Source organism: Budorcas taxicolor, chromosome 5 (genome assembly GCF_023091745.1).
Source record: "Budorcas taxicolor isolate Tak-1 chromosome 5, Takin1.1, whole genome shotgun sequence".
Classification (NCBI taxonomy): Eukaryota; Metazoa; Chordata; class Mammalia; order Artiodactyla; family Bovidae; genus Budorcas; species Budorcas taxicolor.
In genome coordinates, this window is record NC_068914.1 from 78,535,814 (window position 1) to 78,558,486 (window position 22,673).

The following is a 22,673-nucleotide window of genomic DNA, read 5'->3' on the forward strand; positions in this document are numbered from 1 at the left end:
ATGCAGTAGCAGGATCAGAGGAAATTTTTGGTATGCCAATTTCGATTTCCAAAAGTCTTAACGGGGGACCATCTGGAACCTGCTGCGCGACAAATCCCACAGTCACCGAAAGCCTCGAGGATTTCCTGGTGAGTCCGGGAATTTCATCTGAAAAATACCAGTGCCTTCAGGACTCCCCAGGCACAGGGGATGGGTCAAGGCCTCACCCTTTCGTCCCTCCCTCCTGTGCAGGCTGTCACAGCCACAGTTCCCCACGGCAGGAGCCACGTACACAAGCATCGACAGCTGCCAAAAGGGCGTGATCACTTTCCAGGCTGCAGTCTTCCGCAATGCATGCCCCCACGCGGCCAGGCGAGTCCGCGAAAACTCCCCGGGGCCTCGAAGCTCCCTGCCGCTTTCCTCAAAGAACCCCAGATTAGCCCTGATGTTTAGGGCTCTCTAGGTTTTCCAAGTCGCAGACGTGAGCTGGGCGCGTCCCAGGCGAGCCCGGCTGGCGCGCACTTGGCAGCCTCCCAGTTGGCCGAACTGGACGGAGGAGGGGGGTTGGTGGGGCCTAGATAAACGCCCATCCCCGCACCTCTAGCCTTCTCTCCAGTTTCCCTCCGCGGCCTTGCACTACCCCGCCTGGGACCCGGGAGGCGGCGCCTGTTGAGTCACGGTCACGTGGCTGTGGAGGCGCAGAGGCTGGCAGCGCCTCTGCTGCTGGGTCCCTCCGGGCCCTAGTGGAAAATTTTCAGAGACCTACTGCGGCTGCGCGTCCAGGGCCCCGCCCCTCCTCCCTCCCCTCTGTCCCCCGCACCGACCCCGGCCCCCAGCCTTCCGGCGGCTGCCCGAGCCGCCTCTGCTGAGGTGCCTTTCTCCCCCGGGAGCAGCGCTCCGCGCGCCCCGCCCGCCGCAGCCCCCCAGGCTGGCGCCGTCCGCGCCTTGGCCCTCCGGCCGGCAGTCTTCACTTCCTTCGCGCCCCACCTTGGAGCTCCGAGCCGCCGTGCGGCCTTGCCCGCGACCTTGCTTGTACCCCGCTGGCATCCTGAAAGGCAAGGAGCGGCGTCTTGGCGCCTCCGCCTTCGCCTCTGTGGCGCCGCAGCCCCCACAGCCCCGGCACCTCCGATCCGCGTGGTACGGGTCCCCCCACACCTTTCAGGGGAAGGATAGACAAAGGGAGGACACGGTTCCGATGGGCGTCTTGGCTTTCACTCATTTAACGCCCTGCAACTGCGTCGTCGTTCAGACACAGCGTGTCGTCAGCTCTATTGTAGTTCCCTTATCCCGCTCACCACGTGGAAAACAAGTTGTTTCCTCTGTCCCTGACATTCCCCACTTCGTTTCCCCAGCCACGAATAAGATGTATTCCCGAGACGGCAACTTCGGGGCGTTTGTTGACTTCACCCACCCAGGGCTGACAAACGGTACTCAAAAGGGATGTGTTACGTGCATGGTTCACTTCAAGATGACAAACAAAATTTAACAATTTCGGGGACTGGTGGGCCCTGGACTATTCTTGCGAATGGGTGTCGCTGACTGGGGAGAGGGGTTGAGAAGTGGCGTTGGTACACCACGTATCCCATGACGAGGTTACTTGGAGGTGGACCCAGGCACCTTAATCTGACACGTGGTGCCAAATATTTCAGTCAAAACAGTAGTTTTACTTGAGTAAAGATCCCAGAACCAAGCCCAGATAAAATGCTTTTCATCTAAGAACCAGAATTGTACATGTTAATTTTCATAAAACCTTATTTCAGTATGTTATAGCCCTGGGCAAAGAAAGAGCGGGAAACTGAAGACCAGGAATAAATATCCATCATGGCCCCAAATAGCTGAGCGGAAAAGAATCCGCCTCCGAATTCAGGAGACAGAAGAGACATGGGTTTGATCCCTGGGTGGGGAAGATCCCCTGGAGTAGGAAGTGGCAACCCACTGCAGTATTCTTGCTTGAAGAAGTTCATGAACAGAGTCGCCTGGTGGGCTACAGTCATGGGGTCACCAAGAGTTGGATACCACTGAGCTCGAAGGCATACATCACTCAGTCGCTGTCCTTTTTCTCTGGACAAGAAAGCAGACTGCTAACAAAAACAAAATAAAAGTATTTTAAAATCATTTATTATGGAAAATTATGAGTGAAATTTTTAAGTCACTTACTACTAATTAGCAGATGTTAACTTACCCAAAGAACTGCTGCTGCTGCTAAGTCGCTTTAGTCGTGTCCGACTCTGGGCGACTCCAGAGACGGCAGCCCACCAGGCTCCCCTGTCCCTGCGATTCTCCAGGCAAGAACACTGGAGCGGGTTGGCATTTCCTTCTCCAGTGCATGAAAGTGAAAAGTGAAAGTGAAGTCGCTCAGTCGTGTCCGACTCCTAGCGACCCCATGGACTGTAGCCCACCAGCCTCCTCCATCCATGGGATTTTCCAGGCAAGAGTACTGGAGTGGGTTGCCATTGCCTTCTCCAAGTGAAAGAACTGTCAGTTAAAACATCTGTCATCTTTCTGACACTGTTTTTGTTCATATTCATTAGTATATACCATGTCTACCAAAATGGACTCTTCCAGGGTCTCAGGAAAAGGGCACTGTGTAAGTACTACAAAAAGATCTTTAATTAAGTCATTCCTTCCCCTTTTATTTGGGGAGGAAATGAGATAAACAGAGTACTGACACTCTGGGTAGTTGTTCTACAGTCCTGACATAATTAAGTACGCTTATACTAAGGTCTGTAAAGCTAAATATTTCTAAAAATTTTTTTAAGCTTGAATTTCTGTGGGCACCATAATTTTCCTTTTCTGGATGAGAAGGTGTGCACTTGCAAAACATAATGCCCGCAAACATACAGATTCACAATATAAAGTGGTTTTTTTGCAGGACTATATTACCTAATTCTGGCTAATAGGATCAGAGATATCCACAGCAGTACTTTCAGGAAATATTCTCTCTCTTAATATAAATGATTCACAGAATTGACACTTCTTTCTTTTTCAGTGGACGTGGCCCCATCTGCCCAGGAGCTCTGAAACCACTGCAGCCAACATGTGCCCATGCCAGGAGATATCTCTGTATCCTGAAGATGACACAATGAAAAGATGGTGACCTCTCAGTCTTTGAGGAGATTAAAAGGCCAAGAATTAATTCTAGGACTGCTCTATCTGTAGACTTTCTATTATATGAGATACTAAGTGTCATTATTTAAGCCACTTCTAATTGCATATTGTGTTTCTTACAAGAACAGTTTTTTGCAACTGACAACCTCTCTGGGTGGTACCTAGCCTCCAGAAAGCCTCCTCCAGTGATCCTTACCTTGTGGTATTCATGTCTTTGTATAATCCCCTTCTACATTGAATCCAGGCTTGCTTTTGTGACTGGGAGAATATGGTGGAAATATAAAGTGTGACTTCCAAGTCTGCTTTATAAAGACATTGCAACTTCTGCCTTGATCACTCTTGGATAACTTGCTCTGGAATCAGCCAGCTACCATGTCATGAGGACACCAGTCGGGCTTGTGAAGAAGCCTTCTTGGAGAAGAGTCAACTGGCCAGTACCAACTTGCCAGCATGTGAGTGTGTGACCTTAGAAACAGATCTTTCAGCCCTAGTCAGGCCATCAGATAACTATACATATAGTTATCAGATTACTACAACCTCATAAGAGATTCCAAGCTAAAACACACAATTGAGTTGCTCTCAAATTTCTGATTCATACAAAGTTTGAAAGTTTCAGCCACTGAGTTTTGCAATAATTTGTTCCACAGCAATTACTACCTGGTAGAGTACCCTTCGATACCAGAAAAACATGCCAAAGTCACCAGGGTGCTCAGAGTTAATACTATTTTGGGGGGCTTAGGAGCTGTCTTAAAAACAACCCTGGAAAGAACTAACATAAAATCAAGTAAATGGACAACACAAAAATAAATGCCACAAAAAGATATTTTAAAAGTACAATGTTCAAAATAGAATGAGACCACTTTCAAATGGGAGTATCAAAGAAAAATTGATTTAAGGTGGGTCTCAAAGGAAAAAGTTTAGATACATAGTAACAGCAGGGACAAGGAGGTATAAGAATATTCCAAGCAGTGGGTATCACTTAAATGAGAAATGGTTTCTAGTGAGAACAGTGGCAAAAGCATAAGGTATAAGAAGGGAAATGTATTAGTTACCTATGGCCAGTAATAAACTATAGCAAAACTTAGTGGTGTTAAATGATACACATTTATTATTGCTTATTTCCGTGGGTCAGGAATCCAGGCTGGGCTTAGTTGGGTCCTCTCACGAATGTATTAGCTGGGGCTGCAGTCATCTCAGGGTTCAACTGGGCAGGATCAGCTTCCATGCTTACTCTTGTGACTTGGCAGGCCTCCCTGGGCTGTTGCCAGAGACTTACTTCCTTGCCCTAGGGCATCTCTGTAGGACAGTTCACAAGATGGCACCTGGTTTCCCTCAAAGCAAATGAGGGAGAGAGCAAGAGAGAACAAGATGGAAGCCAGAACTCTTTGTAACTTAATCTTAGAAGTAACATACCATTGCTTTGCTGAATAGAAGCACATCACTAGGTCCAATCCACATTCAAGGAAAGGGGGTTACAAATAAGTATGAATATCAAGTGAGGTTCATTGAGGTCCATCTCAGAAGCTACCTACAACAAGAAATAGTAGGGGATCAGGGTGGAAATAAAGGCTAGTGCTAGACTTTCCAGATGGCTTGATGGGTTAAGAATCCAGCTACAATGCAGGAGACACAGGAGATGCTGGTTCAGTCCTCAGGACAGGAAGATCCCCTGGAGAAGGGCATGGGAACCTACTCCAGTCTTCTTGCCTGGAGAATCCCATGGACAGAGGAGCCTTGTGGGCTACAGCCCTCGGGGTCACAAAGAGTTGGACATGACTGAAGCAACTGAGCACGCATGCAGGCCACAGACTAGTGCCACATCAGAGAGAGCCGTGAAAGCCAACCTGAGAACGGCTGGACACGAGGGATGCGTGCCTGCACACTCAGTTGTGTCCAACTCTTTGCGACCCCATGGACTGTAGCCTGCCAGGCTCCTCTGTCCATGGAATTCTCCAGGCAAGAAGACTAAAGTGGGTTGCCATTTCCTACTCCAGGGCTCTTCCAGACCAAGGAATCAAACCCACGTCTCTTGTGTCTCCTGCTTTGGCAGACTGATTCTTCAGCAGTGTGCCACCTGGGAAGTCCCATAAAGGGTAGAGAGGACCAATATAATGTTTGAGCCCACTTCAAGCAAACTGAAATGCTGGATGAATAAAATTTTGAGGACCATCCTAAATATGATCTCGTTCAACCACAGGTTAGGAAACAATTCACTAGAACCCTTAGAAACAGACCCGCTCTATTTTTATCAGGTGATAAAGGTCAAATAATTCTACGGAAGAAAGCTATCCACCCTCCTTAAAAACTGCTACCAAACTATCTTGACAATGTAGTGCATTTCTGAAAATCCAGAGTTGACAACTTATATTTGTGATTATGTCCCTGTCTTTACTCTCACTAGCTTTCAAAATTCTTTGATCCCAGTTCACAGTATGAAACAGATTTTACATCATAACTCAGGATATATACATATTTATACATAATCAAAAGTAAAGTTTTATAGATTAGTACTTAGCATTTCCATGTATGGCATACTGAAATTTTAAATTCTATTTTGTACTATTGAATTAAAGGGGAAAAAAGTGTAGTAATCCACTGAGTGGATCACTATCGACTCCTGGGACCCACTCTGCAGTTTGAAAGGCACTACTGTTCTGCTAAACATTCGCTTAGGAACAGAGCAAAATCGTAGCACTTCTGACCAACAAGAATTTGGCAGTTTAGTTTCCCAGAAATTGGGTCAGGGTACTATGTCCCATGCACTCTAGCCCAGAGTGTAAGGGCAAAATCTCAAACACATGAGGCCTCACTTGGAAGCCACTTGACTGATCAGATATGCTTCAGACTGGCCTTTGAAAACATGAATCAAACTTGCCAATGGAAAAATCGATGTTTCAGCACCTCCACCTCTTTTTTGTCATTTACTGTTCAGGTTCTTGTCATAGAGAAATCAAAACAAGATTACAGCCCTCCCCCCAACACACACACATACACACACACACACACACACACACACGTCAAATTTAAAGGTTCCCTTAAGCATGCACTATAATGGAAGTGAAAATTAGTCACTCAGTCATGTTCTACTCCGCAATCCCATGGACTGTAGCTTACCAGGCTCCTCTGTCCATCGAATTCTCCAGGCAAGAATACTGGAGAGGGTGGCCATTTCCCTCTCCAGGGGATCTTCCGACCCAGGGATTGAACCCCGGGTCTCCTGCATTGGAGCCCTTTTGAGCCCCCTCTTTACCTTTTGAGCCCCCTCTTTACCTTTTGAGCCACCAAAGGAAGCCCATGCACTATAATACATACCACCAAAAAATTCAACTAACAAGAGAACTAGTCTGAGTAGGACTTGCCAACCACTGTCACTTCAGACTATGCAGGGGACTAAACTGGATGAAGTGACTGAAGACCTTTTGATTTTCATCAGTTGAAACTTGACAGTAAGGAACTTTCAAGGAGTCCTCCCTAACCCACTATTAAGATTGCTGTCCAGTCTAGAAGAGTTGATCAGTGTTATCGGGGAATTTGTGTGAAAGTCACAATTGTGTATCAAATGCCAAACTTGCCCTGGCGTGCTCACAGTCTCCCTGGTAGGACAAAACCACAAACGTGAACAATTTGGGGTACAAGACAGCATAGGTTCTAAAACGTTTTCACCACACGGTTTAGAAAACAGTCCTTGCAATAAGAGGGCTAAGGAAGGAAGCCTTCCTGAGGCTCAGTGACTAAGCCCTGAGTGATGGCGATGGGAAGTTGGGTACTAAAGCAAGAGTATTGTTTAGGTGAGACTGGTCTGACCAGTTGAAGGGGTTGGGAAGAAAGGAGTGTAAAGTGGAATCGGGTCCTCCCATGTCAATCATACACACTGGTGCAGGCCAAGGGCACCCGCAGCCTCACGTGTCATGGAAACAGACAGTTGTACAGATTTCCTCAGGAAAACATTGAAAGCAAAAATTGTGATCACACCCAACCCTGCTCAGTCTCTCCCACGTCTCCAAAAGGAAGAGAGCAGTAGGTCAGGTCGTTTGTTTATTCATTCATTCAACCAACAATTCTCTCTCCTAAGAGGCCTTTGTTTCCAGCCTTTCCGGCAGCACCGAGTATTCCACAGCGAAGGGTCCCCCTAGTTGCCTGGCTCAGCAAGAACACATCCACACTGGAAGGGGAGCACCGGCATTCCAACGGAGGCAGTGTCTCTGTAAATAGGAGAGAAAGGCGAGGAGGGCGAGGAGAGCTCTTCATTCGGGGTGGTGGAATGAGCGAAACGTGTCCAGGAAGGAAAAATGGGATCCTACATTCCCTCGGAGGTCCCCACTGGGGACCCTTGCAAAGAGTCTGGCTTGCTGGGCAGGATGTCGCTTTACACTTCATAGGGTGTTCCTTGTCCGTACAAAAAGGATATCCCGATATGGAGCTGCCAACCGACCTAATCAGGCTAGTTCTGAAGACTGAAAGCAGGTCTAGGAACGAGAAGAAAGAACGAGAACAGAAACCTAACCATGGAGACTACGTTGCTCCGTTGGCCCAAGAGTGCGAGAGAAAATCCCCCTGTAAATCATAAAAATAACATGCAGAAAAGTATTGGATGGGCGGGATGTGTCCCCAAAGAGCCTAGAGGAGAAAGGAAAGCCTGCTGGTAACTCGGACACGAGCATATTTGGAGAAAGAGCATATTTGGCACCAGTCTGGGCTGAAAGGGACAGATAGGGGAAAGCACGGGCGAGGGGAAGGGGTCTTTCAGGCTGACCAGAGTCGGCAGAGTGGAGTTAGCCTGGAAGGAGCGGGGGAGGAAGCAGGCGGGGCTGGGCTGCCTGATTCCGCCACCCGGGAGGGGCGCGCGGGAGCAGGGAGGCAGGGGGGACAGGGGGCGGGGCGGGGGGCTGGGCGGGGCCTCGTGGGCCCAGGCTGGCCGGGGGCGGAGCCCAGGTGGTGTTGATATACGAAAAAGCAAGCTACGGAGGCTGGGGCCCCGCCCATTGACGCGTCCTCCGGCTAAAACCCACCGCTCGCCCCGCTGCTCCAGAGCCGCGCGTCGCTGCCGTCCCGGAGCGCTTTTCTCGCACCGCCGCCAGCAGCCCGACCACGCGCTCCGCACACTCGCGCCTTTCCCTTCAGACGGCGGACGCCGGACGATTGGGGCGGCAACTTGCCATTTCCTTGTTTAATTAAAATTATTTTCCTGCTTCTTGTTGGGGTTTTCGTTTTGTTCTGTTTTTCTTTATGATTTTTGTTGACTGAGAAAAACTCACCGAAGTCTTTTGCGTGTTGTTTCCGGGATACAGGAGCCCAGACCACCAAGGTAACACGCGCGGGGGCGTCTGTGCAAAAGCCGCGGGGACCGGGCGGGAGTGGGGGAGGGGCCTCCGGGAGGGGCCGCGGCGGGAAGGCAGCTGAGGATGTCGTTTCTTCCCGGGGAGGGCGTTTTCGGTTTGCTGGCCAGACTTCTGTCCCGGCCTGCAGCGGGGGTCACTGTCTTCTTATGGGCGGGGGAGGGGCGCGGCGCGGGGGCCGTGTGCCCGCCAAGATCGGAGCCGCATCTTCCCGTTAGGGGGAGGGGAAGCCAGCCAGGCTCGCGGTTCCACTGCGACAAGTCTGGTGACTGATTTGAGTTAATAAAAATAATTAAATCCATGGGTCTTGGAATTTAGGGGAGGGCGGATGTGGGTTCGAGCTTTTAATGTAGCAGAGGCCACGATTGGGGAAGACATACCGGGAACGTTTGACAATCGGCGATCGATATTGCATCAGTTTCCTTTCCGGGCATAGGAGGGGCCGGCCGGGCGAAGAGCTTGCGAGTCAAATGCCAGTGGACGGGTGTGCTCGAGGGCACGAGCGTGCGCGTGTAAACAAACCCTCGGCGCTCTGCGCCCCCTCTGCTCCTCTTCTCGGGAGAAAACTAGTGTCCGCCCTAACGCCCCCTTCGAGTCTGTCTGCCGCAGAGGCATTTTCCCATCTGGGGGCTCCCGGCGTGAAAGGATTACGCGGCATTGCTATTGTAAATGCTGGAGACGGGGAGCTGTGTGCCTGGGTTACATGCAGTGCACACCTAGCCAAATATCTGGGTGGGATGTGTGCCCTGCGTGCCTGTGCACGACCAAGGAGGCTGCGGGAAAAGCGATGCAGAGCTCCCCCCACGCCCCTTTCGTAAAACTTGGGCTAACAGAGAGGGCAGAACGTTAAACTGCGCGGGAGAGGGTCCTTAGGGTCCCGGGGGGCGCGAGTCTCAGCGGGCGCAGCGTTGCGGTGGGACCATCTTTGTTCTCAGCGGCTCCGCGGTCTGTACTTTTCCGCCCCTCGGCGCGCGCCCCCGCCCCTCGCGCTCGGCTGGTACTTTTCCACTCGCCTGGCGGGGGATGAATCAGCCGCGCTGCGCCTCCCGGCGGTGTCACGTGACCAGGGCGGGCTCTGCAGTCCTGACGCGCCCGCCTCTACCTTCACAGGCAGCCGCGCGGGCTCGTGCGTCTCCAAGGACAAAAGGAACCCAGCACTACTCTCAGCGTCCGATTCCTCCCGCTGCCCAACATGAAGAAAGCTGAAATGGGAAGGTTCAATATTTCCCCAGATGAGGACAGCAGCAGCTATAGTTCCAACAGCGACTTCAACTACTCCTACCCCACCAAACAAGCTGCTCTGAAAAGGTGGGAGATGTGTGCGTTTTTAAAAACGGCTTGTGTGCATCGGAAGTTCTTTACGTAGAATTCTGTTGCTTAAAATTATTGTAGCATTTGGAGAGAGCGTGTAATCTCTGGAACATTATCTGGTTGTTGTATGGGAACACGCCTTCAGGTCGTGTGAAAGTCGACTACTACTTAATATGCATTTAAATTAAAATGTGTGACAGCTAAAGGCGGGGGCGTTTTGTGTTGAAGCATTCCTTTGTGTATTTCAACCAATTTAGGATTTTTTTTGTTTTTCTGTTTTGTAGCCATTATGCCGATGTAGATCCTGAAAACCAGAACTTTTTACTTGAGTCGAATTTGGGGAAGAAGAAGTATGAAACTGACTTTGTAAGTTAAAAATAATCATTTGTGTTTCTGTGGCTTTATGGAGTAAAAGAATAGTTTTATTTTTAGATTTCAAGTCTAACTTGCCCAAAGCTGGTTTTCTCCATTTAATTATTGTTATATGTTTGGTTATCCTTTTCCCTCTATGTAGCATCCAGGTACTACTTCCTTTGGAATGTCAGTATTTAATCTGAGCAATGCGATTGTGGGCAGTGGAATCCTTGGGCTTTCTTATGCCATGGCTAATACTGGAATTGCTCTTTTTATGTAAGTATGTGTAAGTAGTGAGTCTGCCACGCAGGGCAGTTAATATGATGATACAGCATATATTTTGGCTCCAGAGACTGAATTTACAGTTGCAGTAATTGACTTAATCATTTGCTTAAAATTTAAAATGTGAGAAATCCAAAAATCACTTTATTCTGCTACATAACTGCATGATATCAAAAAAGTCAATTAGGTAGGGAAAATTAGGACAACTCTTAAAACTAATAATCCAAAAAGTCTTTGAGTTGGAGGGAATAAAGTTGAATAGGGATTGGGTATTTATAAAGAACTGTGGATGAATCCAGGGTAAAATTTTTACTCTGGCAAACTTTGAAGCAAGAAACATTTTAAAAGCATGGTACCTTCAACTCCGTTGCGTAAATTGACAGTCTCCCCAAGGACCTGTGGCCTCTTATGTACATATGGAAAACAACTTGTTTTTTAAATATATAGGGTGTGATGGTATTTGTCTAATCTAGAACACTTTTAAGAAAAGTGAGTCATAATTTTCTGGACACCAAAAAACAACCCATATGTGATTTTTTTTTTTTTTGGTCTCAATTTTTGGGGTTGCTTTTATTTTTAATCCATGTCTGTGTGATTACCACGACAAAATATGACTACTTTAAAAAATATCTGCTTTGAGTTGCTTTATTTTTTTTTTCCCTTAGTTGTCTAGTTAGAATTAGTTACTCCCTGTGCTTTCCCACGTGAATACCTAGAATAGGATTTTGGAGCAGGAGAAGACTTTCAAACAGTGTTTTTTAACCATTTTAGGGTCACTGACTCTTGGAGAATATAAAACTATGGACCTTATTTCCAGGAAAAAGGCATAAAAGAAAAATACCTGTGATTTTGAGGATATGTTTCAGCGTTGTTTGTATCATAGCTACTAAGATTGGGCTACGGTGGACTCCTGGCTAAGGCACTTTCTTTTTAGGGTGATTTACTGTGCAGACGAAGAAACCACATATACACAGAACATGGAATTCTCTCTTTGCTACAGTCTTATTTTAGTTAGCTGACTGGTGCCTTCTACTCAAGTTATTTTTTCCTAGCAGAAGAGAATGTTCTGAAAAGAAAAGCAAGCCTTTGCAAAACTCTGCTTTGTGGTGAAATTCCATATGTGTTAAGTGTGGCTTTGAGCACTGGAAGCTAGGATTCACTCACCCTGCTTCATGAACCATGAGCCTTTTTGAGGTCTAAGACTAAGAGCCAGGAATTTACATAGAAAGAACCCTGGAGTTTTCAAAGTTTTTAGTGGGGTATTTGAATGGCATCATTGTTAAATGTTTGAAACCCTTCCTAACTCTTCATGTAAAAACCAGAGGCAATTTTTAAATGCTTCCAGTGTGGTTGTGGTGCAGAATTTACATGAGGTAAAATGCTACCTTTGTTTCATAAAAGAACTCAGAATTCTGCTATGTTACCCTTGCACTTTTGAAATTATTTATACTTTAATAGTGTTTGAATGTTTGATTATTCAGTAAATAGCTAAATAATATCACAAACGCTAAAGTGAGTTTTAAATCCATCACTGTTTTACATGGTTTATGTAGAGGTATAAAGGTAAATGGTCCAAAAGCCTCATGGCTGCCCTCATCTGGTTAAACAACTCTGTAGCTTACCCTATAAAGTAGACCCAGTCTTGACATTGAAAGTGACCTCAAAGGTTATGGAGTCTGTTCATTCCTCATTGTCTTCTCTATGTAAAAGAGGGACTGAGTTTGTTAGCACACTTTCGACATTGTTTTTGATTAAGCCATGCTTTGTTCAGTTAGCGATGAGGCTGATGGTGTCATTGCTACTACAGATTAGACACCCTTAAACTTTTGGCATTGGAACGGCAGCTTAATGCCACCGTCTATGTTTAACTAACAGACATCTATTTCTTTGCCAGACCTTATATGGTACTTTAATCAATTTGCCATTTCAGAATTTGGAAAATGTGACTGTCATCTTGTTCGCAGAGTCTTCCATGAGTTTCCCTGATTTTGATTTTTTGTTTTTGTTGTTGGCTCATTTTAATAAAAAGAAATTTGTTTTTCTCAGCTTGCCTGGTGGGGAGGAAAGGAAAGCTGGAATGAGAGAGAATGTATGCCCTAAAGGAAAACTTAGTGACTGAGTAGAGAACCTTTAGTTCTTCTCTATTCGTTTCTTTTTTTTCTCCTCTTCCATCCAAGCGAAAGGACTGAGGGAGGAGACAGCCCAGTCTCACTGATAGATTGCTTGTTCTCACACAGACATTGTTTAACTTTGTGACAATGCTGGGTTTGTCTTCCATACTATGGGGCGCAATATAGTATATCGTCACAGTAGTTACTCCTCTGATGTGTGCTGATGACACCCATCAGTTTTACAAATAACTGATGACAGTTTTTGTAAAGCTGACCCTGACACTTAGCGTATATCATCCCTCCTTCTTTCATATAGTCCCATTCCTATGCTTACCTATATGGTTCAAGGGAACTCCAGACCTTTCCTGAACTTGTCTCAGTTGGATTTCCCAAGTAACTGGCAAGTGTTAAAACCATTTTATAGGTATAGAAACTATTACAACACAAAGAAGTAGCAAGTACATAACTAATTACCACTGTAGCAGAATCAAAGTATAAGTCTTATAACCCTTCCACTGGAAAGTTATAGTCTTTCCAGTGTCTCCCGGCACCTTTGGTTCAGTGGGTGGACCCTGTTCATAACCAGGACTGTAGAGCTATCACCTGAGACATGATGCAGTCATGTTTAGGGAAGTAAGAGAGCTTGTTGACACTCTAGCCAAAAGAGTGAACACACATCATTGGGGTCATTCTGTCTAGCAAAAATATTAGGACAAGTTTTGTATTTAATGTTTAAATAAAGTCAAAAGGAATTGTCTTTTAGGTATAGACGTGCTTATGTATAACCCTGTACCTTTTTCTTCTCTCATCAGAATTCTGTTGACATTTGTGTCAATATTTTCCCTGTATTCTGTTCATCTCCTTTTGAAGACTGCCAATGAAGGAGGTATGGTAGCACTCTATATTTCTAAAACAATTATGCCTATCATGATTTTCTTTCTCTCCCTTCATGCGTCTGTGTTCTTTAAATTATAGGGTCTTTATTATATGAACAGCTGGGACATAAAGCATTTGGAATGGTTGGGAAGCTCACAGCATCTGGATCCATTACAATGCAGAACATTGGAGGTAAGAGTGTTTGAAAGACGATTTGGGTATAGTTTTTTGCTCTTTATGTAGCAGAGAGTGGTGACACGCTACTTTTGGTGTCACATGCAACATTTTGCACTTGTAATGGTATAATTTTGTTTTCCTCCAGCTATGTCAAGCTACCTCTTCATAGTGAAATATGAGTTACCTTTGGTGATCCAGGCATTAATGAACATTGAAGATACAAATGGGTAGGTGCTAAGTAAGGTTACTCATAAGAAACAATTGCAGTCTAAAATGATTAGATACATTTTATCAAAGTTGGATACAAAATGATTGTCAGTAAATTATTTTTTGTTAATATTCTTGTTGAAACTGACCAAGAAGTCCCCCAGAAACTGATTTGAACTTCGCAAAGGAAAGGCCAAGATAGAAGCTAGATAGTTAACTGAATAAAAAATTTCAAATATATGTATGTAAACAGGTTTTCTGAAACTACTTACCATTTCTCTTTACTGTCCCCAGAATATATAGTTGAATAACTTATACCCCAACCTAAGTTAGGACTAACATTTTGAATTACATTAAAAATCAATCCCTGTCTGATTTTTGTGAATTGGAAAATCTGTTGAAAATAGCAGAATACCAGAAAATACATGGCCATGCTGTAGAAACCTTGTCCTTCTCGCAGAGTTACTCATCGGAGCAGACTAACAGGTTTTTATCTAAAGTAAACATGAGGAAGGATAATGTACTTCCCTGCTTACATGCAGCTCATTATCTCAAAACAGAAAAGTGTGGTTATCTCTGCAGCATTTGAAACCTAATAAGCTGGTCTTTAAATGTTAGCTCTCTGTGGGGGTTCTTTATTGCTAAAGTGAGCAGAGTTAGAATTGACAGGGCAATTAGAATTTGAAAGTCAGTGATTTAAAGCAAGGTGTAGTTGATTACCTAAAAAGGAAAAAGCATTGCTAAAACTTTTAGAGAGGTGCATAACATTTTCTCTGAGTTCAGAAGGGATCTTTTTACTGTTGGAGTCAAGGTGGGTCAAGGTGTCACAACATACTCTTGACAGCCTGAAATAAGCTCTTGTTTGGAGGGCACTGGGTTTTGTTGTTTGTTTTTTGCCTATGTATTTTATAGAACTGTGAAAAAATTTCCTTGTTGAAATGTTTAGTAAGTACATTTGCTAACAAATGTCTGATAGAAACTTGTTTGAAAATTTCCTTGTTTCCAGCATTAAAACAATGTGTGCTAAAGCTATGACAAAGTTGGTGTACAATTTTCTAAAAATGCTTAAAGATAAGATTAACTGGCTTAACAGTGCCGCTTTGTTCCCTACGTTAGTATCAAGCCTTTAAGAAGCATTTTATGTTATGAAGCAGCTGGCAGCCTTCCCAGAGCAAACAGTGGGACAAAAATGATACTGTTTCAGACCCCATTTCTAACCTGAGTGAATATTCACTGTGCCCACTAAGTTAGAAAGCTGTTCCTGCCTATGTGGGCTTTTTGAATAAGTGATAATTCTTTCCAACCTGTCTCTCTCTCTGTTTTATTTTTTTAAGTATAAAACGAGTGCTGTGAGAAGAAATATATGTTGTTCTGAGGATATTTGTAACTGGTTGTGACCTTGGTTTTCTTCTCTTTCATTCAGATTGTGGTATCTGAATGGTGACTATTTGGTTCTGCTGGTATCACTGGTGCTCATTCTTCCCTTGTCACTGCTGAGGAATTTAGGTGAGCAAATCCATCTCTAAAGAGAATCGAAATGAGCCCCACCAACTAGTTAGCTTTCTCTTAATAGAAATTAATGAGAGCTGAGTTAAAGAACCCCAAAAACATACCTTTGAGAATTGCAACTTGCCAGTCTTCAAGAAATTCTCTACCGAAAGGCCCAAGCACTTGGTTGCCATTTAGAACATCTTGTGCTTTATAAAAAATGCAAAAGGGATAGTTGTTACCGATTTAGTTATTAACAAGTATTTTTAAGTAATTCTCTGTCTTGCTGTATAAGAATTAGAAATTTCATGTGTCCGCACTGAAGTCTTACAAACAGAATTGAGTCATATTTGTCCTAAACCTGATTTAGTAAATGAATCCCATGTTTTTTCCTCCTTATAGGATATTTGGGATACACCAGTGGCCTTTCCTTGCTGTGTATGATGTTCTTTCTGATTGTGGTAGGTATAAATTTTCTTTAAAGCTAAAGATTCTTCTTCTAAGCCCTGTCACATTATTCATTCTAACAAATGCAAAATAATATATTTTCAGGTGATTTGCAAGAAGTTTCAGATTCCTTGTCCTGCAGAAATTGCTTTTCTAGTTAATGAAACAGTAAACGGCAGCTTAACACACCCAGCAACTTTTGTACCTGATGTGGGTTTTAATAGGACTGAAAGTGATTCTTGCCAACCACGTTATTTTATCTTCAACTCAAAGGTAACTATAATCATTTTGTTTTCAAAGAAAGATTTTAGGGAAGAAAATAGGGAAAATAACCCACTGGAAGTTTTAACACTCCCAAGGTAAAGGGAGATGAGGTAATAGCTTCCTCTTTAGGAAACATGGTTATTAGCTCATTATTGAGGACTGAGAAGAAAGTGTTGGTTTGTATCTTGTAACTGCCACATTCAGAAGTGAGAATATTGCTCACACCTAGTGAACAAATTAGAAGAGCTAATTAGGCAAGAAAACATTTTAAGCTTTGATTTCTAAGATTAATGAGTATAAAATGTAAGTTGCAGAACTGTGATATCACATGAGTTTGTTACATCAGGATGTTAAGAAGGTTTTTACATTTTTTGCAGACTGTCTATGCTGTGCCAATTCTGACCTTTTCATTTGTCTGTCATCCTGCTATTCTTCCTATTTATGAAGAGCTTAAAGGGTGAGTGCTTTAGCAACTTTTATATAAATTAATTGGAAAAGCTGGAAAAATACTAGATTACTGCTCTAACTACCGCTATAATATATATGTGTATTTTCCTTTGAATTTGTGCAGCCGCAGCCGTAGAAGAATGATGAATGTGTCCAAGATTTCCTTTTTTGCTATGTTTCTCATGTACCTGTTTGCTGCCCTCTTTGGATACCTGACGTTTTACGGTAAATAATGTCTAGTTTACAAAAAGGACACTTGGTGAAATGAGTTCATACTTTGTATGTATAGTTCTGTCACTTTAAATGCTCAGTCTGTTTCAGTATGTTTCCTATTTGTGATGAGCAGTTGAACCTAGAGTTATAGAATTCCCTGTAGTGTATATTGAATTCGTAATTTCTAGAGTACAGGCTCCAAAATCCACCGTTAGCCATATGATGGCATTTTTATATGTGATGTGCTTGCATCTAGGTTCATCCTGACTCTCCTCTCCCATTCCCTTCAGATTATACAACACACATGCAGACTGTAAGCCAAACCCTGGGATTTAGCTATTTAGCTCCTGTTGTTTTTAATGGGGGTCATGTGGCTAAATCTCTTCTAGGTATTGAGAAAAATTTTCCTTCAATGTTATTTTAATTGCATTAACCCTAATTCCAAATTAATCTTATTAGCCTCTTAGTTTATGGTTGTTTTGTGAGTAGCTAATAACTTTGGTGCAGCTAATAGCTGTAAGTTAGATTTTCTAACTAATCTCCAGAGAGAACAACACACAAGAAGCATTTTTCCTTTTTTTGTCTTTCTCTATAGAACACGTTGAGTCAGAACTGCTTCATACCTACTCTTCTATCATGGAAACTGATATTCTGCTTCTCATTGTCCGTTTGGCTGTGTTGGTGGCTGTCACCCTAACAGTACCTGTCGTCATTTTCCCAGTAAGTGATCACCTGCTCTCTCTTCAGTAGGAATGAGTTGTTAGGCATGAAGATTTGTGAGATTTTCATGTTCTGTAAGAAGAAAACCACTACTACAGCAGTATCAAGGGTTTTTGGTTTTTGAAAGGGTTTTTTTTTTTTTTTTAATGTTTTGTCCAGCTTTAAAATACATCTTGGGATCTTTTCCGCATAATTCAGGATATAATGATCTTTCTAATGCTTAGATGTTTAGGAAAAGAGCAGTAGAGGAGGGGTATGCTTTGAGTATTTAAATAGCTACTTGTTTCCTATTGTTTGTAGCTCTTTTTCATTGATTAAAGCTGCAATTTTTATTCACTCACTTATTTTTTGCAGATCCGGAGTTCCGTAACTCATTTGCTGTGTGCATCAAAGGAGTTCAGTTGGTGGCGTCATAGTGTCATTACAGTGTCTATCTTGGTGTTTACCAATTTGCTTGTCATCTTTGTACCAAATATTAGGGATATCTTTGGTTTCATTGGTAAGTTTTAGGAAGTAGCACAGTTGATTTAAATATCAGAAGTTTTAAAGTTAAAGAAATAGCAAGTGATTCATTGAATTCTTAAGAAATAGTCAATGCTGTTTTTACAGGTGCATCTGCAGCTGCTATGTTGATTTTTATTCTTCCGTCTGCGTTCTATATCAAGTTAGTGAAGAAAGAACCTATGAAGTCTGTACAAAAGATTGGGGTGAGTGAGAGTTTATGACCAGAAGAAGAAGAAGAATGTAATGCCAAAGTTCCTCAACTGATTGTAACTTTAGTCTCCTAAATGTCATTTATTGTAGTTTCATTTTAAGTTTCTAATAAATATACCCATAACTTCACAGATAGAAGAATGGGGGAGGAGGGGAGAGATGGTTTGCCTTCCGATATGTATTCTTAAGTTTATTGCGAGAAAGTTACTAGATACTTTAGAAATAGGTATAGAGGTTAAAAGTATAACCTTGACCACCTGCTGTGTGACAGGCACTTAAATAGGCCTGGAGTGTATAAAAGAGAAAAAAATGGAGTATTTAGTCAAATGAAACTAACCGTTTTCAAAGCAAAGCTCAAGTGGGGTCAGGGGGTTATTACACTATAAACTATAACAACTAATTTTACAAAGATTATGATATGTTAACCACAAATGATCCTGGTAGGGATACTTAAAAGAAAGACTGCATTTCAGTCCATTTTCTCCACAACTGTTGTCTGACTAAAGTACTAGAAATGCTTATGAATCAACAACAGTTACCTTGTTTTACTCAGAATATCTGGTGTAGTCATTGAAGAGTAGAATTAGAGTAGACCTACTCATGTCTCTTAGAAAAACCTCCAGCTTCATCTCAGGCTGCATTTTTAAGATAGATTTGATTTTAAAATTTAAGATTTTTCCCTTTCAACAATGCAAAAATATCAGTCCAGTTTTGTTGCGTGCAACAGTTTATTTAGTAAAGAAGATTATTTACTTTTTCTTTTGATACAAAGGAATGAGAAGGGAAATTTTGAGAAGATTTTAAAGATACAGTAACTTAGTATTCTATGGATAACCCCTTGATCATTCAGTGGCTTCCCTTGTGGCTCAGATCATAAAGAGTCTTCCTGCAGTGCAGGAGACCTGGGTTTGATCCCTGGGTCAGGAAGATACCCTGGAGAAGGAAATGGCAACCCACTCCAGTATTCTTGCCTGGAAAATCCCATGAACGGAAGAGCCTGGAAGGCTACAGTCCATGGGGTCAAAAAGAGCTGGACACGGCTGAGTGACTTTCCTTACTTAACTTTAATCATTCAAGACAGTTTAACGAGCTAAACTGTAGCTCTGTGAAATAATACGGACACACTTTTAGAAATTTATTGTATGTGCTAATTCACTCAGTCCTGTCCAACTCTTTGGGACCCACTGACTATTGCTCACCAGTGCAAATCCTGTTCCCGTGGATTTCGCCAGGCAAGAGTACTGGAGTGGGTTGCCGTTTCCTACTCTAGGGGATCTTCCCAACCCAGGAATCAAACCCACATCTCTTGTGTCTCCTGAATTGGCAGGTGGGTTCTTTACCACTAGCGCCACCTGGGAGGCCCTTTAGAAATTATGAGCCTAGTTTTTAAAAGTAGAAGAATATTTAGCATACATGTTTTGTTGCTTGCTAATCCATTTTCTCTGTGCTCACTGCAGGCTCTGTTCTTCCTGCTAAGTGGCATAGTGGTGATGACCGGAAGCATGGCCTTGATTGTGTTGGATTGGGTCCACAATGCCCCGGAAGGTGGCCATTAACCACCACCTCGAAAACTCCACAATAGTCCATTTGATGCCAGTGTTGAGTCTACAGCTCTCAACTACTATGAAATTTCACCTGATGTTTTCAGTTTCACTTCCTTTTGAAGTGCAGATTCCTCGCTGGTTCTTCTGAGTGCAGAATAAGTGAACTCTTGTTTTGTTTTGTTTCGTTCTTAAAGAAACTATTCTGTATGGTAGAAATGGATATTAACACCAAACCACGAGTCTCGGGTTAACGGAAGTGACAATTTTATTCCATTCCAGAGAATGGACGAACTCTTAACTTTAATCAAGCCACATGTTTGGCTGTGTCATTGTTTAACTTGGATATTTTATGATTTTACTTGAATGTGCCTAATGGAACCATTCGATGTGAGAAATAATTCTTTTTAATTTACAGCAAAGTATTGAAATAACCATTGAGAAAAACACTTATTATTTTTTTGTACCAAAAATATTCGAAGACCTCAGAAGCACTCTTTTATTTTTTAAAAATTGCTTTTTTTGAACTTTATCCAAAAGCAGTTGTCAATGAATTCCATGAAAAAAAAATCATTGTTATTTAAAAACAATTACTACTAGTATTATGAAATGATTTGCCTTTTTGTAGGCATACTAAGCCAAATACTTTTTTTTATCCAAAATAATTTTTAGAGAAAATGATATAATGAAAAATTACACTGTAATTAGGAGCATTTTCCATTCAGACTTTACCTTTAAAGGACAACTGGTTGATTGTGGCTACACCAAATCAGGTGAACTCTGTTCATCACTTTTCTTCTCTGTCCCCAAATATTTTTGTTCGTTTAGACTCTGAAATATTTATGGCTTCAGTCTATTAGAATGGAAGATAATGCAGGTATTTCTGTGGGAAATAAAATAACTAATTTTGAGGTACCAAATAGTGCAATTGGGTAAAACAGGGTTTATTCAGTTGCATCTGCCTCCAGAGTTGGGTTGACAGCTCTGGATTTTTTTGGGCCAGCCCTTTTTTGGCATTGCTTCCAGAAGTGGAAAATGGGCATTTGATGGCTGTAGGCCAAAACTGTTCTATCCAGAGAGTACAGTACAACTTTTCATATGGCTCATCTGCTATGGAAGTGTGAATTACTTGACAATGTGTGGTTTAGTTGTGTTCATGTTTTGTCTACAGTAGAGGTCTAATTAATCCATAGGTTACACCTATATTTGGTATAAGTTCTCTTCATACAGGCCACTGGGTTTCTCATGCAGTAAGCTTTTTTAAAAAACTCACGTGCACTGCATTGTCATCTCATTCTTGTACAACGTAGAATTACTTGTTTACATCCAACAAATGGTTAGCTAGGGAAAACAGTGCAACCTGAGTGTAACTATTGGTCCGACTGCATGATCACCCTTCCATTTCAATACCAGTTAGACGTGAAAAAATTACTTGGCTTTAAGAGCACATTTATTGTACGTCATGGTGTATGGTGAATATGTTATTAAATAATGTGGTACTTTGCTCATCAGGCATAATGTCTAAAATCTAATACACACAATTCCATTAGTGGTTGAGGGAAGCAAATAATGGAATCATCATTTGGTCACCTGACTGTAAGGTTGTTCTCTTGAACTTAACATTTTTAGTTTTAGGCAAGGGCCAGAAATGTGGCAGACATGATTTTTGTTACGCATTCTTGTATTATATGTGACTCAGTTGCAGACAAGATGTGTCTGTAGTCAGAGACCCTTGTGGAACTGAACTGGAAGACGTCTTGTAGTGCTCCATTGGGTGAAACCAATGGTCTATTTTTGTTTGTTTCTACAAAAATGAAAGTGGGGACCATCTCGAAAGGCAGTGAGAAGACGGATTCTACAGCACTGCTTTCATTCAATTGGGCTTTTGGCACTCCATTCGAATCCAGAACCTCACCTCTAGCTCAGACCAAGAATTGGCACTTCTGCTTGAATTCCTGGAAAGAATCGCTGGTTTTGTAACTTTAGACTTGCCTGGGAATACCTCTACAGTTTACATCCTTTTATTTGGGAGAAAATACCGAGGCAACCAGGAAGAAATGAAAAAAAAAAAATCGATGTGGAAGGTTCCTCCAGTCCCCTGGCTGTTTGAGGTTCCAAATCAACTGCCAAGGGTAAATTTCATTGCATGATTTTCTTGGAGCTATCTTTGTCTACCTGGAGGTTCCTAAACAGTGAATTCCCAGTAATGAGCAGTCTTCAGTATTAAAACCACTGTCTTGTCACCTCATTTTGCATTACTGTCTTCCGTGGATGTTTCAGTTATAACTAATGTTATTTATAGAACAGCATTAATCCATTAAAGCTAACCTATTTTTCAATATTTATGATAATCTTATGTACATACAGTGTCTGTCCATATGTATTTGTAAATAGGTTGTATATAATGTCAGGTTTGGGTCTTGGGTTGAAATGTATATATCCTTCCTTATAAGTTGCTTAACTGCATTTTGATGAATTCACATTATGTATCTATAAGAATTGTCCCAAAAGTACAGAGATTTCAATAAACAAATTGACCAATTGTGTAAACACTAAAAATTTAAAATACTGTTAAAATTGTATTTGCAATAAGCAGACTACGTGAACAACACATTTTTTTCATGAAAACTTGGTGCAGGTTCAGAACTCTTTAAGATTTTAAATAAGGTCTAAATTTTCAAAATGTAGTAGCTATTAAAACATGATCTAGTGTAATGAAATCAAATATGCTCTAGTGTGGTGGAAGACCTTTGAGAACCTGATCGTGGTAAGCTTTCTGTATATAATGTAAATATCCTCACTGTACTGTTATAGAGGCCAACAATTCCAGTAAGACTTGTTGGCAAAGAGTGCTACACGTTTCAATGAAACATTGTATGTTTGTTTTAACTGAACTAAAATAAATACATGCTTAATCCTGAGTAGCAGTGTTTTATTTAAAGCAGTGATAAGTCGTGTCTGGTGTGTTTTGTAAGCATAGTAAGGTAGCACTTAGTAGGGGTTCATATAGTGTTAGTGATTATGATGAAGAAAAAATGGTCATCAAAAACATTTGCATACCAAGCATTTGGAGGAATGGAAAAAAAATTTTTTTAATC

At 42.4% G+C, this 22,673-nt stretch overlaps 1 protein-coding gene across 4 annotated transcripts; it reads left to right on the forward strand.

Moving 5' to 3' along the window:
- Positions 1-859: 859 nt before the first annotated feature.
- On the forward strand, positions 860-22,490 carry SLC38A2 (solute carrier family 38 member 2). Of its 4 annotated transcripts, XM_052639953.1 has the most exons (19): positions 860-1,116; positions 1,332-1,406; positions 2,511-2,566; positions 2,969-3,539; positions 9,534-9,731; positions 10,019-10,100; positions 10,249-10,364; positions 13,294-13,367; positions 13,457-13,549; positions 13,680-13,761; positions 15,165-15,247; positions 15,632-15,690; positions 15,782-15,949; positions 16,318-16,397; positions 16,512-16,612; positions 17,196-17,320; positions 17,675-17,819; positions 17,930-18,027; positions 19,492-22,490. In XM_052639953.1, coding segments are annotated over exons 4-19 (1,605 nt in total). In that variant the 5' UTR covers positions 860-1,116; positions 1,332-1,406; positions 2,511-2,566; positions 2,969-3,537; the 3' UTR covers positions 19,591-22,490. The 4 variants fall into 4 exon arrangements, with proteins under 4 accessions (XP_052495913.1, XP_052495912.1, XP_052495911.1 ...); XM_052639952.1 differs by lacking the exon at positions 2,511-2,566; XM_052639951.1 differs by lacking the exons at positions 1,332-1,406; positions 2,511-2,566.
- Positions 22,491-22,673: the final 183 nt, after the last annotated feature.